Source organism: Scophthalmus maximus, chromosome 17, assembly GCF_022379125.1.
Source record: "Scophthalmus maximus strain ysfricsl-2021 chromosome 17, ASM2237912v1, whole genome shotgun sequence".
Classification (NCBI taxonomy): domain Eukaryota; kingdom Metazoa; phylum Chordata; class Actinopteri; order Pleuronectiformes; family Scophthalmidae; genus Scophthalmus; species Scophthalmus maximus.
In genome coordinates this window covers 6916984-6935851 of record NC_061531.1, presented here as the reverse complement: position 1 = coordinate 6935851, position 18868 = coordinate 6916984, and the positions used below count along the sequence as shown (strand labels likewise).

Genomic DNA, 18868 nt, shown 5'->3' with positions numbered 1-18868 from the left:
CCAAGGCCATGGGATGCTGATCCAAAGGGGATGCGGTTGTTATTAATGTTATTGATCACAACAGTGCTTTCCCCATTCATCGGGATGATTAGAGTGAGAGGTCTGCAGCAGCAGGTGTACAGTATAGTAGCCTGGTAGTAAGTCTGAAGTAACCAGCTGTAAAATAGCCCCAACGAAGCAGATCTCATCACGACCACAATCATGGAATTTTCTCAAGAGTATTTTCTAGAGGGGGGTGTAAATAATATATCACCAACGTATTTCCGATTTCACAGAGACACATCCACAAATGCAGCACCAGACATTTTCTGAAGATATGCACGGGGGTTTAGAATGTGTCAGTCGTCAGTAACCGTGTGGCAGGTTCTTGATGAGCAATGATAACAAATTATACAACAATTAGCTCCAACCAATGATTACAATTGAGATTGTGCTTTGCCTCATTATTGTCACGTCAGCCGTGAGGGCTTCATCTTCCCCCTCCTCTTGAGTAATCAAAGGTTAAAGTTGACAACCTGTGCACAACTCCTTACAATGAGATGTCCGGCAGGAAACACAGTTTCAAGTTGTTTGACCAATCCGCTGAGCGTGCTGAAAGGAATACAAGTCGCCTTTTGTGCTCGAAGGGTTTTATAGTGTTTATATCTATTTATGGTGTTTTATGGTCAGTCATATGGGACCAGGTGCATAGATAAGCAAGCTGATCATGTTTTTTCTATCATATCCTACCCTAGCCCACAGTGTGCAGCTACAGACCAAACCTCCCTTTACACACAATCATTTAATCATCAAGGTTAACTTGTGTATTGATTTCGGTCGGAATGAGTTGCCATGCAGACAGACAGACAGAGACTGGGAGGGCTCCTCCGCGACTCTCCCCCTCCCCGCAGTGAAAGCGGAACTAAAGTGAAGTCATGTGACTTCCACTCGGGACCTGATTAGGGAACGGACTGTTTACCTTCCGCTGCGGACAGATGCGGTGGAGTGATGCCCGGCTCGCCCTCTCAAAATGTACTCGCACGGCTCAGAGAGTTTAATCAAACAAGCACGGTAAGAGACCGCTACAGGAGAAGTTGTTCCGCCGCCGTCGGCTCTCCCCCTCAGCTCGTGTACACTGTTTTACTCCTCCGTTTGCGTTTGCTATGCTAACTAGCTAGCTAGCTCGCCAAAGCCTCACAGTGCGTGTATGTGACTATTGTTTTAAATGTTTAAATTGATAGTTTTAACAAACCTTGATCGCAAGTAGTACTGCACATTCAAATGTAATTTCTGTTCTGCACCTGTTTACTTTCATATAATATCACATTGATTATAGCAGTATAGAAGCGAGCTAATGTTGTTACTTTAGAGATGCAAACGGCCAAAAATATTCAATCAAATATGGGCTCGATTAATGTCGTGACAATCGTTCAGGTGCTTTGAAAAAGTGTGAACTTCAGAGACATAAGCGGATGTCATTGTCACAGGGACATTCAGGAAGCTGAGCTGAAGAAGTTTTACAGGAGATTGGCGAAGCTGCTCCAAGGGAAGGAGTTGGGCCATGAGGCGATGGACTCGCTGCAGCGGCTGCACCTCATCCTCTCTGCCACCAAGTTCACCAGGACGTAAGATCTCCAGCCTTCCCCTCTCATGTCATGTGCATGAGCCCCTGTCAGTCCCTCCCTCTGTAAGCTCGAGTCACTGTCAGTGGTTCATACAGAGCCCTGCATAGGGCAACTTCCCCTCAGTCTCACGCTTAAAATATATTGGAATTATTTTGTGTGAGTGTGTGCCACATTTTCACCAAACTTGCTGGGGATATTACTTAGGAGGGCATCTCCAGATGATGAACTTTGGGAGCTGATCGGTCGTTGGAGCGGGAGACGACACAAAGACACAGTATGCTCTTCTAGAGCAGGGCGGGTGTTGAGGACTATACGCTTGTCAAGTAAACGGCCATTGCAAAAGGAGCATCTGACTAGTTTATGCTGAATGCTGCCAGTCTGCCAAACTTTTTTGGCAGACCGGCAGCCTTCCCTGTGATGCCTTTCATTATGATAAGCTTTCAACAGATTGATAATGACAAAAACAATCAAAGCTCACTGGCCCTGTAGTGTTCTTTGATTTAGAAAAAAATAAACCTGTCTTTTTCTGCTCCAAACTATCAAATATCCAGCATGAGCTTCTATGCCTCACCTCTGCCTCCTTGGTTGTCCGGTCCACAGTTTGCCCGCGGAGCTGCAGAAGGGGCTTTTACCTCTCCTCTCCTCACCGGTGGAGCAGCTCCAGCTGCTGAGCTCGGCCGTACTCAGGGAAACACTGCCCCTCTCTGGGGAGGAACTGAACTACACCCAGGAGGACGTCCTTCAGTTGAACAGCCACACAGCCGCCCTGCTGCTCTCGCAGGTGTCTTGTTCAGCCTAATTCATCATTATTGTTGAGACATTATTAATCACATTATAAGTGGCATAAGTGACATATTGATATCTAGAGGAGCTCGCTTCTAAACTCATCACACGATTTGACCCCTACAGGCCGGATCCAGGGCTGATTTGTCATCTCTATGCGCTCAGCTCCTTCGCAGCCTGGAGAGCCGTCAATCAGATGGTCCGACGCATTCGCTCATGCAAACTCTGCCGATCCTCAACACCATCATCACACACAGCCCAGAGTGCCTCACTGAAGGTAACAGGCAGACCAGTCAGAACAAGTTTCCAGCAAACATGATGGACAGAGAGGTTCAATTAATTGCCTAAACTGCAATCTAATGATTATACAGCCTTTGTTTTGTAAAGTTGTGCTCGTGCACTGGGGAGGTTTTCACGCCATTTCACCTCTTCACCTGACTTGCTGCAGATCACCTGACCCTACTGAGTAAAAAGATTGTTGATTGGCTGCGTTATGCGAGCATCACACAGGGAGGTGGTGCTTCCTCTGGAGGATTCTTCACAGGACCCAGGTCACGTCAGGTAAATCTTCACTCATATTCAATACCAGTCTTTAAAAATACTCTTGAGTTTTCAACCGTGGTCAGTTGTGTGTGTGTTTTATATCAGCCGGTACCTACAGCGGAGCTGGATGGGACGGTGTCTGGGGATTTCTTCACTGTGCTGTGTGTGGGTCAAGGCTTCACCGACGACCAGTGGATGAATGTTTACTCCTTTTCGATGCTGCGCCATTGGCTTCTCACCTACCACTCTGTTCCTAGTGGCAGCACCATCGCAGATGCTGGTATGACTCTACGCTGATACAAACCACAACCCTTCACCTTCCATTCACTTTGTCACGGCCACAAAGTGCATACAAGGAGTTAAAGACTCAGCCACGATGGCTGTGATATATTCATATCGCTCGTGTCAGATGACCTGTGCTGTGTTTTCAGCATCTCCAGCAAACAGGCCACAGCTCAGCTTCTCTCTCTCCCACTCCCACTCATTTTCTAATGGTAAGAAATGTGAGTTTGTGGACCTTCCCTGCATGTTCTCAAAGAAGCTGTCACTCCTCCGTCTTCTGTTTAACTCCAGGGCGGCACAGGTCCACTCATAACTCCTGATATGATCTTGACGCACGGCTACATTTATTTTTAACAAATGATCTCTAACCAGAAATGTCATGTGACTTCTGAACGACACCCCCAATGGTGCGTGTACATGCCTTGCCTTTCCTTTTAATCTTCTGATGACTTTGTAAACATGAATGAATCACTGTGGTGAATGAGTAAAAGCTGCTCTCACAGTAAACCGCTCCCGATACTACTATGTTAAACATACTCAGATTCTTTTTCTTATGACTGTGTTTGCTTTTTACTGCCTTGATTGGACGTTTGTGATATTCAGATCAACTCTGATCAAATTATACTCTCTGTAATCCATATAAATATTTGTTTTTCACTCGTGAAGTAGCTCATCACAATATTGTTCTTGTTGCTTCTTGCGCTCTCTCTAATGTATATATAATTTAAATAAATTAGAATCTTAATATAGGTCATTATCACTTAAAGTCTTCCATTGCAATTCTACATATCTGGGCATATTACCTCCACCTGTAGATCAGTTTGGGGGACAAAGTACGAGCTTTTGCACATGTATCCTCATGCACATGCAAGTGACAAAACAAGAGAGGACCTACTCTTAAAAGAAATGCTCCACGGTGTTACTAGTGGTCAAAAACAGACTCAAGTCTGAATCCAACTGAATCTTTCATTATAGAGTATATCTCTTTCTCATCTGTCGTCTACTGCACAATACCTTTTTACAGAACATGATAAAGTTGTTGCTGAACCGTCTTTGTTTCTCTTGGTGGCTATAGCAACAGTAGTTCAGTGTCTTTCTGTAAATCAAGGCATCCACTCATTTTGCATAATCAAAAACCCTCTAACAGACTACTAACCCCTGATCACATTTGGAGAATCTGTGGACTTTGACTATTTAAAATCATAGCCTCTTTGGAAGGGTTTTGAATCGTGACCTCTCATGTTGCAGATGACCGCTCGGAGGTGGACGGCTCAGTCGTATCCATGGTTTCTGCAACTTCCTCCTCCAGCCGACTGCTGCCTCCGAAGGAGCGTCTGAGGGAGAAGGCCTTCCAGTACTGCCTGCGCCTCATCGAACAGAGCGATCGCAGTGAGTGTGTCTGTGAGACGAGGGGGAAAAAGACGTTGGTGCAGATTGTGAATCAAGTTTGCTTGTTCTTTTCTGACTGTACATTATATTATACATATATAATATATTTTATATAGTAGGCAACATTTTGATGTGTTTTTTCCCCTTTGTGTCAGAGGCACTCAAGAGGACAGATACAGAGCTGCAGAAAGCGGTGAGACCATTTTACATGCATGCAGCACAATTATACTCAAAGCAGGGTTGTGTAGTACAATCAATCCTTACAACGATACTATCCTACAGATTCTCTTTGTCCCGTCCACTTTGTCATTTTTTGGCCATTAAATCAATTTAATGCACTCACCTTATCTAATATCTTAAATATACCCAGTGATTATGAGCTTAGCATCTTTTTCCATCTTCCAGTACATTGGCATTAAAAAAAATGGCCATCAGCTTTAGAAGTTTTTTTCTTTTGTTCCTCAGATTTACCAAAAGAGTCTTGTGTATAAAGAACATGGTTCCCCAGCTCTTCCTGAATTGGGGAGGAATGTTGTCTTTTCAATCAATACAGTTTTATTTTTATAGTCCATATTCACAAATTACAATTAGCTTCATAGGGCATAACTATTTGTACAAGATGCAACATCCTCTGTTCTTAACCCTTGACCAGCATGAGAAAAAAACAATACAAAACTGGGGGGAAATGCAGAAACCTCAGGGAGAGACACAAGTGAAGGATCCGTCGCTCAGGAAGGACAGAATTCAAATAAATCAACAAAATAATAATATTTACGACACTTATGAGAAAACACAAAAGAGATATAACAATGTTTAAAGCATTCATGTAAGGTAAAATATCTGACAGAGACGGAGGGCAGGCAATTCTGTTCCATTGCTCTTTCACACTGTACCTACAAATATAAGGGCTGAATACAAATGTATGAAGTTGTTTAATATCTAGTCAAACTTAAAGAAACAGATTAGAGTTGAGAGTAAAAACACAGTACAAATATTTTCCCTTTACTCAGGGCAACGCTGTAAACTATATGTTATACCGGTGCCCTGATTGTCTGTGCTGTTTCCTAGTGTCTGGTGGAGGCAGTGTGTATCCTGGACTGTGTGTGTGTGGAGGACACCTCGCTGGTCTACCGGACATTCCCGTGTGTAAAGGCGCTTTTTGGTCGGCTCAGCTCAGACCTGACATTTGCCAGAGTCCTGCTGCCCATTGCACAATTCTACCTCAACCACGGTATGTATATGCATTAGCATGTAGTCAAGAGTCTCTCTCTGCTAATACAGTCGCAAAACATGTATGTGTGCATTTCATTTCTCACACATGCAGTATCATCTTTTTTAAAAATGGCTAAATGCGTCCTGGAACCTGTGTAGGTGAAATGGCGGCAGTGGACTGTGAGAGTGTGTGGAAGTTGGTGTTTGGCCGGTTCCCCGCCGAGCTGTTCAACAGCCCCTTTCTCGCACATGAGCTGCTGCGCTTCCTGCGACTGAACCTTGAGAGCTTGCAGCTCAGAGTTCCAGAGTATACCCGCTCATTCCCCAACCTGCTGAAGGTCACTACCACAGAAAATGCATCCACACTTTTCTACACTCGGCACGTACGCGTTAGACAAAGAGTGGGATATGCAAGCTTCTGTCTCATGGTCTCTCTCTGTCTGTAGTTCTTAGCGTGGGACAGCCCGGCTGTGGTGGATGACTTTGTTGATCTGCTGCCCTCTCTGGTGACGGCTGAAACTGCTGTGGAGCTGCTCCATACAATGCTGGACCTGCCCTGTCTCTCTGCCACACTGCTCTTGCAGCTCAGGTGGATTGTACACATCAAAATGACCTACCGCCCTGGCGTAGTAACTGTTCATATTCACATCTCTTACCAACATCTCAGTGATTGTGTGCGTTTGCGTGTTTTCGCAGGTCAACATGCTCGCCCATCTCCGAGCCAGGCGGCCGCGGCCTCCTGTCACTGGATGCATTTAGAAGCGCCTCCCTCAGAGGCCTTTTCCTGTACCTGCTTCGAACGGAAGCTGGATCAGGTCATTACAGTAACACGGTTAAAAAAAATAGTTTGATGATTAAGCAAATTTGCATATGCACTTTTTGAGAAGTTGGATAGACTGTCTCTCTTGTCCATGTAGATACAAACTTATCTGCAGGTAATAAGGCTGTAGCCAGCAGCTGGTTAGCTTAGCTTAGCTTTTTATACAGAACTCCTGCCACAGTGATTTATATCATAAATGTATTTTCACATTAAATACATTTGATGCCACCTTGGTTAAGATTGTCCGTTTCACTGCTCATTTGGCAGATGTCGATAAAACTGGTTACTCTTGGCTTTTATTTTGAAACCTCAGCTAATGAAATCACTGAGCGTCTTTTCCTTCTCCCTCCACAGGTGACACTATTGACAGACTGAGCACGCTGCACGAGCTGCTGGCGGAGGCGGCTGATTGGCCGAGGGTGGTTCAGTGTGCCCAGACTGTCCCTGTGCTGTTGCACATTTTCTTCAGCGCAGTCGTTATGGTGAAGAAATTAAATGTCCCTTGCAGAAATATTACAAATTTGTCTATTCTACCTTAAAGTGCGTGCTGTTTAGTTTCAGTTTTATATAAAACAATATAATGTATGTGTTTCTAGATAGCTGACGAGAAGCTTTCGGCCCATTTGATTCTGGTGATGCTGGAGAGAAGCAGCCTGCTCCTCAACATCCCTACATACATCAAAGAGATACACAGGTACAACTTCACACGCACTGTGGAACTCACGTCCATTTTGAAGGCCTGTTTCACTGTCCTCTCACTCGCCCCTTCCCCATCCCTCTTTCTCTCGCTCTCTCTCTCTACAGGGTGTTCAGCTGCCACCTGCTCAGGCTGTGCAAGCTCCGCCCCTCTCTGGTGGTGGACCAGTCTCATGAGTTGCTGGAGTTTGCTGGAACCACAGCCAATGTCTACAGCAAAGACGAAATCTACACACATGTGGTAATGAAATCTGCATTTGTGTCTTTTTTAAAAATCATGTACAAAACTCTCATATCTCTAGCATTTGTCGAATCTTTTCCAGTGTATTTAAATGTGTCTTAAACCTCACACTAAATCAACAGAATATGACGAAAACCTGACCGAGAAATAATATTTAACGTGTTTGGCTCTCAGGTGTGGGCGCTGGGAGAGTACCTCTCCGTTTCATCTGACTCTCGCTGCTCCGTGCGGCTCATCACTTCCTGTTTCGAGGCGTTGGAGGCGGTGCTGTTTGAAATAACATCATCTGCCCCGCCACCTGGAGCGGCTTGCCCTGTCCCTCGAGTCATCACCACTCTGATGAGTGCTCTTGCCAAGCTGGCGTCACGGTCACATGACCTCATCCCCAGGTAACAGACAGGCGAACATATCAAAAAGATTACATTTTTCATTTTTAGAAAAAAGAGGTGTCTGAAATTCTGTGTGATTGTATGTTTTTGTTGTTGTAGGGTTTCTCTGTTCCTCTCCAAGCTGAGAACAGTAACCAGAGGGGGATCGGTGGCCTGGTGCACAGATGAGGAGGATCTAGTTGCCATAGTAATGCGAGGAGAGGAGTTGTGGTCGCTGCTGAAGACCCCCGGTGTGGCTCAGAGTGTCCTGACCCCGCCTCCACATGTCACCACACCACAGTGGCACCGAGATACCAACTTGTCCATGCCGTTGCAACTGCGAACCCTCACCAGCCTCACACACACACAGTGACACACACATGCACACCACACTTCACCTTGCATTGGCATCTAGACATGCATCAGAGTAAAAAAACAAAAACAGAGCCCTTGATGAATGGGCATCTCAATGAATGCTGTTTGATTTTTGCACATTAATTTTGTAAATAAATTATGATATTTGATTGAAACTTAATGTCTCAAAGCATATTTGGCATCAACAAAATACCCAGAACCTCACTGTGTAATATAGTGGCTCTTTATTTAATACAGTGATTTCATAGACATACAATTTTACAAAATAGATCTGATTTTAAAAAGAGAAAAAAAGAAATGCTCACTTCCTGAGTAAGTAACCTGTTAAAACAACAGAATTTCTTTAACTACTAGAGGTAAGGGAAGACCTGAAAGTGTGACCTAAACTGTGCAGGAGAAGTATAAAAATAGTAAAAATTTGCATATAAATTCTACCTATATTTAAACCCTATGTGTTCATTCATTTTAAGGGGATTTCAAGAAATTCTTCTTCAATCGCCCCTGCTGTTGATAGAAAAGTGCTCAATAATCAGAGTGCATCAAAAACACAAAAAACTTGCTTATCATAGTCCTCTGAACAATTAGCTAATGTGCACAGTTTTGTCAATTTAACATTTGGCCAAGAATACAGTCGTCTGTGTAAATTAGAACTATGATCTCAGATTCGACTTTTCATCTCTCCGATCACATTACAGTAAACCACAAGAGTCAATTTTGTGCGATTCACGATAAATATAACTCACAAACAGAATCCCAATTCAGAGGCCAAATCAATTGACCTCGTCCTAGTCCTATGATAACCTTATAATGACCAGAGGCAGCAAAAAGATGTTGCACAGTGAGAGTTTTTAGGTCCAAATGCTCTGAGGAGCAATGTATCAGCCTAAAACTGTTACGGTAAGCGTTGACGGAAGTTTTATGTTGGCTGACTGTGTTTTCATATTTTGTAGATGTGCAAAAATGGTGGAAAGTGAAATGAATTCCGTGCAACTGTGACACTGAATTCCACTTCAATTTGGCACGTCACTTTTGGTTGGATGACAGAAGGGCAAATACACGTTCTTGTAAAGAGTCAGATGAGAAGATTGATACCATACTTGTGCACGGTCTATGTGTGTGTGTGGATACAGTAAATACAAAGCTAGAAGCCTTTTAGCTTAGCACAGCGGGCAGTTTCCATTGGCTGGCTGACGAGACTCCAGGAGGTCGCCGCTGCCAGCTAAGAAATGGTTAGAAAAAACACTTTCATATCTCATTTTCAGTACAGATTGCATTTTGTCATCTTTTTTAAAGAGTGCCAGGCTAACTCTCTCTCGAGGAGAATCGTACCAATTTGAACATGAGAAGACATATTCCACTGAATGCCCAACTACAGTATACTCCTTCAACTGAACAATGATCGTCGAAACCTTCCGGCACATATTGTGTGTCCCCATCACGTACAACGTCAGAACAGTACTGTTAACTCAGTTGAATTCCACGCATTTTCTCCTTCTATAGATTGGCGTTTCTTGTGACAAGTCACACTAGGTGGATTAGAACGCTTATCCCACTGTACAGCACAACATACCCTATCAGTCATCACGAGTTTGGTGTAATTACGCAATAATTGGTCAGTGAAGGGTTTTGGTCCCACCCGGAGAGAGAGACTCTGTCGGTGCTGCTGGTCAGATCATCCCGGCACCATTTCTACACGCGTCCCCTCGAAGCAACAGGTTAACTGTTGTCAAAATGACTGTGATCTACTGACTATAATACACTTGAGTTGATGGTGTCACTTGGTGACTCAGGTCACCTCGCCGTCTGCAGCGGCGGCCCAGGTAAGTACAGGTACCTCCAGATGGCGTAATAGTGAATGCCCGCTCCGGCCGCGACAAAGAGATGCCAGATGGCGTGGGCGAACGGGACGAGGCCGTCGCTCTTGAAGAAGACCACCCCCACCACATAGAAGACGCCTCCCGCCGCCAGTTCACGCACACCTGAACGCTCCACCTGTTACACAGCAGGAGAAGTTGGTAGAGAACAGAATGTGGTCCGATTTTTCTTTTGATTAAGCATTTTTAAGAACATTTATTTTAAAGGCGCAAAACATGCTTGGTAGAATCTGCAAATGTGAATTAATCTGCAGGAAATCGTCCAAAACAAAGGTTTTAACTCTTGTTTCAATGAAGTTTGCAAAAGACTTCAAAGCGCAGCTGCTTCCTCTTTTCTTTTTTCAATTATATATTTAGGATCTATTTGTTTTCCATCATTTTTTGATCGCTCCTTTAATGAGATATTATCTGGAAATGTTAACATTATTTATCAAACGAATAAAAACAAGTATTGGACATATCATGATTGACAGATAGAACAGATTGGGGTTGCACAGTATTAGAATTCATCCTAGATGTCTTAGACTTCACTCTCAAAACCATGAAAGTGAACCTCACGGTGGCGCCAGAGGAAGGGTTGTGGGTCACCAGGTCCATTAGGACAAGTAAGTGTTACACAGAAAGTCTTTTAATACTTTCATATTTCAGTCTGGACCAAATGGCCCCAAACTGGCAGTGCAATTCATAGCATGGACATTAAGTTGTATCGAAGAAACGTTTCAAGTGTCCGTGAGTTCATACTCAAGTGGATGTCAGTGCCATGTCAGACATTTGGAAAATGGTTGGCGATTACGTTTTTTAAAAAACGTAATCGCTTTTTTTTAATTTGCTTTTTTAATTTAGCAGTTCTGTCCAGTTCCCCACAGGAAGTCTGCTGCAGCAGACAACATGCTCACACTGGGAAAGCTCGTGTTTGATTTGTCCAAGCAGAGCAAGACGTTTGTGACACGGTCTTACCATGGACAGGATGACCAGAGCAGGAACAGCCCCCATGGCCACATATCCCATCAACTCCAGCAGCTTGTACCTGCAGGTAGACAACTGGCACAGTTCTCTATGTAGTTGTTTTTGCTTCAAACAACAGTGCACTGTTTGCTGTAAGCACTCGGGGACAGGAGTTTGGTTTCAGGTTAACTGTGTGAAAAGCAGGACACACGGAGCAGAGGGACAGAGGGAGAGACTGTGTTACCTCTCGTGGAAAAAGAAGACATACATGGATCCCACACAGGCCATGACCCAGATCAACCAGCGCATATGGCACGTCCACGGCCCCAGCTCCCTCAGCATCAGCCTAGGGGAAACACATCACACGTACATCAATATTTACCACAAGAGCTTTGTCGTTCGTCTGACTGCTGTATGATTTTTTGTCGGCCGCAATCACATGACCCACCAGGGCGAATAGGAGGCAGCGATGAAGAAGTAGATGGCGATCCTGTCACACATGTGGAAACGCTGCTCCACATTTCTACACAGAGACAAAAGAGGAAAGACGCACACGAGCTCTTTTCTTAAACAAAAACAAAATATTGTCTGTTCATCATCCCTAACCTGTAAAATATACAGTAACCACTGTATGGCAATATCACCATTCAGGGAATCCAGCCATCTAGGAGCCTTACAGGGTTTGTTTTGTTATCTAGTACACGGCAGGAGAAATCTGGTTGTGAAAGAACACACACAGAGTCATGTCACCATGACTTCAGATGGCATTACATGTCTTTCACCTCCATCAGTTTCCAGGAGACTTACTCAAACTTTGACCTTAAGACAAATGTAAACAGATCTGGGTGTAATATCAATTACACACACACACACACACACACACACACACACACACACACACACACACACACACCGGAGGTGGCTAATTTTCCATGCCGCAGTGTGAAAGAGTGTTGAGGTGATGAACAGGCCGGTGAGCCCGCTCCCATAGAGCCAGGCAGCCACACGATGCCACTGGTCCACGGACAAGAAGTAGAGCACCGACCCGCCCACCAGACTGGGGAGGATCCACAACTAGAACAGGATCAGAAAAAACACAAAACCTTAGTTTCATGTCATTATTATTTTTTCCTTTAGACTTTGCCCTGTTGTAGGTAAAACACAGCCGTGACCTATGTCAAAGTAATAGTTTGACGATTTAAAGTAAAACACATGTCACGTCTTGTTTCTTCGATTCACACGAGAACCACAGTGTAAAAAGGACACGTTGTGTTTTACAGGGGGCGGCGTGCCGGACAATTTCTTACTATATAGCTTCATGGTTGCCCGGCAACTTCATTGTGACAACAAACGTCTCCTCGAAGTTACTGTGCCCGGACAAGAAATACTTCCAACAGAGCCAGGTTAGCTGAAAAACCCTGCCCCGTTTGAGGCTTTGTGGTAATTATGGCCATGTCCTCTTCTCTGTGTTTTCTTGGTGTTTGTCTGTTTCATGCTGTCTTGCTCTCTCGGGGGCAGACGTGCGCAGGGATTACAGCAGATTAGAGAAAGCGACAGGATAAATCACAGATTATGGCCTGCTGGCTCCACAGTGCAGCCAAAAGTCCTCCCCATTTTGCCTCATTCCTCGCAATCCTGTCCATCTTTTCAGAGGTTTCCCTTGACTGACAAACACTCTAAACAAACAAAACACAGGAGGATTCTGGGATAGAGAGAGTAAACCAACACAATATTGCCAATAGCCTTTACTCTGGAAGTGTGTGTGTATGTTTTCTGTCTCACCCCATGTGTGGCACAGTTTGCAGCATGTTCATAGTCGGTGGGCTGGTATCTCTTACTGGCTGGCACCCTGCAGTTCATGAACCTGAGAGAGAGGAATCAAGGAAAGAAAGACAGAAGAAAGGAAAGAAAGATGTAAGGAAAGAAAGAAAGAAAGAAAGAAAGAAAGAAAGGGAAAGTGTGTGTGTTTTGTTCTGAAGGCTTTATTAGTTAATAAGTTACTGTGTGCTGAACCCATGAAGGCCAATGGTGTGTGTGTGTGTGTGTGTGTGTGTGTGTGTGTGTGTGTGTGTGTGTGTGTGTGCGTGCGTGCGTGCGTGCGTGCGTGCGTGCGTGTGTGCGTGTGTGTGATAGTCATTCTTGGGAGATTTACAGTTTCTAATCCACATCACGTTGTCTGAATTTGAGTGCTTCGCTGGTACTGGGGAAACTGTCAGCGTTGCTATGGTCACCACTGATGTCACTGTCTGTACTCCCAAGAAAGGATACGTCTGACCACTAACTATTAATAATTTATCATATAGCTACATATGACTAACTATGTGTGTGTGTGTGTGTGTGTGTGTGTTTGTGTCTGTGTATGTGTGGTGTAGCCTATTCAATCAGGAATAAATCTCTCAATCCCTGCTTACAGGAAGAACACATCTGGAGATGTTACGAAACCACATTATATATGTCAAAATGAACACACATAACACACACACACACACACACACACTCTTATTTGAACGTAGATTCTCGCGCAGGGCCACAGGTGTGTCTTTGTCGGTCAGCTGTGTTATTTGATTGCACATTTAGGCCGACTGCGTTTGTTGCAACGGTCCATTAATCCTGCACAGTGAAGAGAGCAATCAGGAGAACGTAAAGCAGCAGCAGAAGAAGAAGAAAACAGAGGAAGGTAAAATGGCTGCTCCTTCAGGTCAAGCTCCATGCTCCAGCACCACGACTTGACACAACTCCCAGCTAAAAGTCAGTCAAACACTAGACTAACAAAGCCCTCCCTTGACATTTAAAAAAAAAAAATTTGATTTACAATCGCTGAAAACACATTTTTCAACTACTGAGTTCATTTTTTGGAAATTCCTCCCACAGCTAGTACTGCAGCAGTCAATGTGGATCCATTTGCATTGCTGTGACACACTCGGGTGAGAGCGCAGCCAAATCTGCAACACTCAACAGTGGTCGAAATTGTCTGACATTTCTGCAAAACCAATTTGATAAAACGTCATGTATTTCCCACTTGGGGGCAGAGGAAGGATTTTCACCAGTGAGCAGGAAACCGCAGTCGTGGATATGGTCATGATGAACCGTAAAGCGCAGAGGAATTCAGGGCAGTGTTGGCAGACAACCTGACTATTTCAAGCCTCAAATCAGGAAAAGGCAGCCGTCCAGTGCCCCCTTCTAAAGGTCCCTGATTATGTAGCTCAGACACGAATATGTCCAGATTAGATTTCAAGACAGAAGATGTTATGGAGCACAACCAAACCATGCACTCACAGCCACATGTTTATGTTTGATGTATCTCGTATGTTTCCTTTATTCTAGGACAACCAGAGCAAGAGCTGGTTAGGCATGCTAGCGTGTCAGAGGTTTTTTTTTTGAAGGAGGTACTCTTGGAAGGGAGGAGTCTTAAAGAGGTTCTTGAAGGTAGAGATAGATGCCTCTGCCCTGACGTAATTTTATATCTCGTTCCATCACCAACTAGACCAGGCTAGACTGTGATTGCCTTGCGTGCAGGGATGGCAAAGCCAAATGATGTTCTGTGGAGGAACGGAATGGCTGAGGCGAAGCATGAATCCATATGATTGAGTTCAAGCCCATAGATACAGACCTATTTACAGTCACTCTGTAGGCAAGCGTGAGGGAATTTGATTGGTGTGGCCATTGCAAAGCAGCCAGACCAGGATATTTTGGAAAGAGAAGGGGCTCCAGCACTGAGCCTTGGGGCCCTCCTGTGGGGACCAAAGGGCTAAGGATGTCTGTCTGTGCAATGACGCACTTAAAGAATTGCCAGTGATAAAGGATTCAAATCAAGAAAGCACTTTGCCCGAGAGGTCCATGTTCAGAGAGAACAGATAGCAGGACAAGTACAAAAGTATCAGCATCAGCTAAATGTACAAGTACCATTAGTAAGTATCAAGTATCAAAAACACTGTGCAGAAAATGTTTCCTGTAACTGATATATTATTATATATCGAATTATTAAATTATCAATCACTTTATATACTGTTTATAAGTTCAGTCCAGAGGTTCCAACCCTAAATGCATTACTAAAAGAAAGTAGATAAAGTAGCGTATACTTAAAAAACTAAGTAGAAACAAAAGAAACAGAAAGAAAAAATGTTCTTATACATTTACATCTTTGGTGGAAATGGTAATAGTCGCTCACAAGTCATACAGATGTGAGAGGAGCCTCTGGGTTCCTGCGTAAACACAACATTATTTATGAATATGTACCTTGTCAGAACCACGTATGGGCTCGTAAAGATTTTGACACAGGGCCATGTCATTGGCTAATAAAGCAGGACCTGTATTATTATAGTAGTCAGACACATTGTCGCTTTCAATTCATTTCATTCTATGAACGCTGACAATGTTTCAGTCAACTTCTATTTTGAAGGTGTCTGTTGACATAGTGAAGCAGCAGCAGTGGTTGATAACAGGAGTCAACGTTTGTTGAATATTTATGTCATACAGTATATGTTAGGCCTAACAACCTGCCCTGGTTGTCTGCCACTACCACAATTCATGCTGGGGCAGTTGACCCAAACAGAACAACCAGTTAAGAAAGAATGGACGGGTGACAATACAACCCTATACATAGATATTTAAAAATGGGTTCATAAATACTAATGCATTCCCATTTCTTTTACCCAAACCTTAGCCATCACGACTGCATGCCAAACCCTAACCCTTATCCTAAACTTACTCACCTGCTTCACTTAAGTCTGCAACCCCCCTTAAGTTGCCTCTTAACAGAAAATTACGTTAGAAGCAACTTTCCATAAATTAACATTCCTCACTCTCAAGGTTTTGAGACTGACCCCAACAAAGATAGTAGTGCAAGTGTGTGTGTGTGTGTGTGTGTGTGTGTGTGTGTGTGTGTGTATGTGTGTGTGTGTATGTGTGTGTGTGTATGTGTGTGTGTGTGTGTGTGTGCGCGCACTCACCACCACCACAACCCTCACAACAGGAATGTCGGTGTGTTTTCCTGTGTGTCTGGTTTGGCGTGCAAGACATCAGGGCTCTTTAAAGTGCAAAACACCTCTGTCTGTCACACACACACACACACACAAACACACGCGCACACACACACACACACACACACACACACACACACACACACACACACACACACATTTCCCCTGCACTTCCTTTTCCTGCCTCTACTTATTTATTAAGTAACATTATGTTATTTGTCTTTTTCAGTTTTATGTAATAATCTTTTCTGGACTTAATATCGCTTTATCAATGATTAATTATCACCTTGGATGTCTGCATGACTCTGTATGAAGTAAATGTTTTCACCATCGAGCTTGTGTCACATGCTCCATCGTTCTGAAGACAGACAAATTATAGAATTTTCTTTTTTTTCACTGCAGCCCCACATGCTGTGCCAAGTGGATAACAAGGGAACAGTATTTTTCTGAGTACTGTTGTGGTATTGTAGGGCTATCAATGAACCTGAATGTGGCACTCTGATGTCCTCTAATCGGTTATGACTGAACCCTGTGTGTGTGTGTGTGTGTGTGTGCACGTGTGTCTGTATGTGTGTGTGTGTGTGCACGTGTGTCTGTATGTGTGTGTGTGTGGACGTGTGTCTGTATGTGTGTGTGTGTGCACGTGTGTGTGTGTGTGTGTGTGTGTGTGTGTGTGTGCGCGTGTGTAATGAGCTGAAAGGAAGGGATAGGGATTCACAGGCTCTGATCAGAGAGGACATTGTTGTCATCATCAGCACACTATTCTCTCTCATTCCTCCCTCTCTGCTATTTGAATTCTGTCCTGCCACACACTTGTTTGTGTGTGTGTGTGTGTGTGTGTGTGTGTGTGTGTGTGTGTGTGTGTGTGTGTGTGTGTGTGTGTGTGTGTGTGAGAGAGAGCCATGTTTTCACCTCATAAAGCAAGTACTTAGTTATAAAAGCTCTTTACAGCACATTCCATACATTAATAGGATCGGTTGCATTTAAGAGGATCAGAAACTTTGGATCCAAGTTGGATAGAGTACACTGTAGGAATGTGTGTGTGTGTGTGTGTGTGTGTGTGTGTGTGTGTGTGTGTGTGTGTGTGTGTGTGTGTGTGTGTGTGTGTACTCTCTGTAGCTCCAGGACTATTTATTTTCCAGCAAGATCATGTTTATCTCCTCAGGGAACTCTCTGGTTCTCACGATTATCACCATCTCACACACACGCACACACACACACACACACACACAGGCGCACACAAACATACCGACAAACTGATGAATGCTCTCAAGAAGAAGTAAACGTGATATATACTGTTAACCGCTGTCTCTGTCCGTGGGTCTCAACCTCTGTGAGCTGATGTTCCCCACCACAACCTTATCGGATGAACTCAAGAAGCTCCCTCCATCAACACCATCATGTTCCAAATATGTTCTTTTGAATGGTGCATAGACAAAAGACACCAAGATGGACAATTTAAATCATGTTTCAATTACTTTTTGCTAATATTCTCATGTCTTTTCTTCTTTTTTTCAGCCATTGAATCTATTTATCCTTCACTTGTATCTACTTTAACTGTTCATTAACTTTATCTTCAACTGCACTTTCCAGTGTTTTCTTTTTTGTAAAAAAAAACAGTATATGTGTATCCATTTCTTTTAGCTAACTATTTCAAGTATTTATGTATGCTTTTAGCTTCTGAATTCAGCTCATTATTCAATATTTCAACTATTATTCCATAATATAGCAATTTTTAGCTAAATTGAACCCGTCTTCTCCTTTGCTCACAGCTTTCACGCTCAGCTCCAACATATGGTCAACATGCCAATTACAATTTCACAGATTATTTCCTGCCCTAACCTAAATATTCGAATATATTTCTTTCTGAGTCAATACATTTTTTCAGTGCATGATGATTATTTGTATTAATTTATTATTCAGTTCCAAGGAACCACTCAACAATTGTTCTGGATAGAAAAGAGATTGATGGGTCGATAGAGGGAGAATCCTGGTGCATGAAATTAAGAGATCCTGACAGTGAAACTTTAAATTAAATTGTTCATCAGAACTGGAAGATAATGGTCCCCAATCTCTCTCCCTCTCTCTCTCTCTCTCTCACACACGCACTCTCTAATCTATAACATCCCTCTGCGCGTCATTGCGCATGGATGCACAGGATCTGTCACACAAATTAAAAAAAAATACGGTGCCAGCAACTGGCAGTCCAACTTTCCTGTCAAACTACAATTACCTTCCATATTTAGTCTTCCTCAAGTCCATCTCATGCGCAGTAGGTCGAGGGCGCGCGAAGCGTCGGTGCGCCCGCACGCCGTACACCACACCAGCGACCTTCGTCCCCTGGCTACGGAGCCCCCATTCCGGATGTCCCACCGCCGTGCGTCCGAAACACAAACACATAAGTCCTCCCGGGGCCAACGACCTGCAGCGTCGGTCCACTGTCCCAACGACAACAACTACTCGACTTCTGACCGAAGAGTTGGGACCAGAGAACGAGCCATCCCGTGGCGCGGAGGCGATGCGCGCAGCAGCTCGCAGTGAGGAGGGGGGGGCGGGGGGAAACTGTGCAGAGTTTAGTTACGAGTCTCGGATGTGTTTGCAGGATGTTCCGCGGGACTGGGCTTGTAACCCCTCCTCTCCTCCTCTCCTCCCCTCCCCTCCCCCCTCTCCGGGCTGATGATAACACAACAGCAAACAGCAGCCCCTCCCCACCACACGTTTCCAACTGGCTGTGGGTCACTGCGACGTGAACGCTTC

At 44.1% G+C, this 18868-nt stretch overlaps 2 protein-coding genes across 4 annotated transcripts; one reads left to right on the top strand and one right to left on the bottom strand.

The window, feature by feature from the left end:
* Positions 1-572: 572 nt before the first annotated feature.
* On the top strand, positions 573-8468 carry ap5z1 (adaptor related protein complex 5 subunit zeta 1). 3 transcript variants are annotated; one of them, XM_035616475.2, is made up of 18 exons: positions 573-1050; positions 1467-1604; positions 2205-2385; positions 2514-2664; positions 2836-2948; positions 3036-3210; positions 3371-3424; positions 4461-4601; positions 4757-4794; positions 5670-5832; positions 5973-6151; positions 6260-6402; positions 6510-6628; positions 6988-7115; positions 7230-7327; positions 7438-7570; positions 7745-7959; positions 8059-8468. In XM_035616475.2, the coding sequence occupies exons 1-18, from the start codon at positions 1010-1012 to the stop codon at positions 8309-8311; spliced, it is 2463 nt and encodes an 820-aa protein (XP_035472368.2). In that variant the 5' UTR covers positions 573-1009; the 3' UTR covers positions 8312-8468. The 3 variants fall into 3 exon arrangements, with proteins under 3 accessions (XP_035472368.2, XP_035472367.2, XP_035472369.2); XM_035616474.2 differs by having other exon boundaries at positions 578-1050; positions 3362-3424; XM_035616476.2 differs by lacking the exon at positions 3371-3424 and having other exon boundaries at positions 586-1050.
* A 50-nt stretch (positions 8469-8518) lies between these two features.
* Positions 8519-18707, bottom strand: mmd2a (monocyte to macrophage differentiation-associated 2a). The gene is made up of 7 exons (XM_035616478.2): positions 18345-18707; positions 12915-12996; positions 12046-12206; positions 11581-11655; positions 11377-11478; positions 11145-11214; positions 8519-10305 (listed from the first exon to the last, which is right to left on the bottom strand). The coding sequence occupies exons 1-7, from the start codon at positions 18509-18511 to the stop codon at positions 10105-10107; spliced, it is 858 nt and encodes a 285-aa protein (XP_035472371.2). The 5' UTR covers positions 18512-18707; the 3' UTR covers positions 8519-10104.
* Between the last annotated feature and the right edge of the window lie 161 nt (positions 18708-18868).

Coding starts and splice junctions, on each gene's coding strand:
- ap5z1 (XM_035616474.2), top strand. CDS start 1,010: ATGTACTCGCACGGCTCAGAGAGTTTAATCAAACAAGCACG. Junction 5,833..5,972: donor ACAATTCTACCTCAACCACG/GTATGTATATGC, acceptor GAACCTGTGTAG/GTGAAATGGCGGCAGTGGAC. Junction 6,152..6,259: donor CATTCCCCAACCTGCTGAAG/GTCACTACCACA, acceptor CTCTGTCTGTAG/TTCTTAGCGTGGGACAGCCC.
- mmd2a (XM_035616478.2), bottom strand. CDS start 18,511: ATGTGTTTGTGTTTCGGACGCACGGCGGTGGGACATCCGGAATGGGGG. Junction 11,656..12,045: donor TGGAAAATTAGCCACCTCCG/GTGTGTGTGTGT, acceptor GTCTCTGTGTAG/AAATGTGGAGCAGCGTTTCC. Junction 11,215..11,376: donor GTCTTCTTTTTCCACGAGAG/GTAACACAGTCT, acceptor GTCTACCTGCAG/GTACAAGCTGCTGGAGTTGA.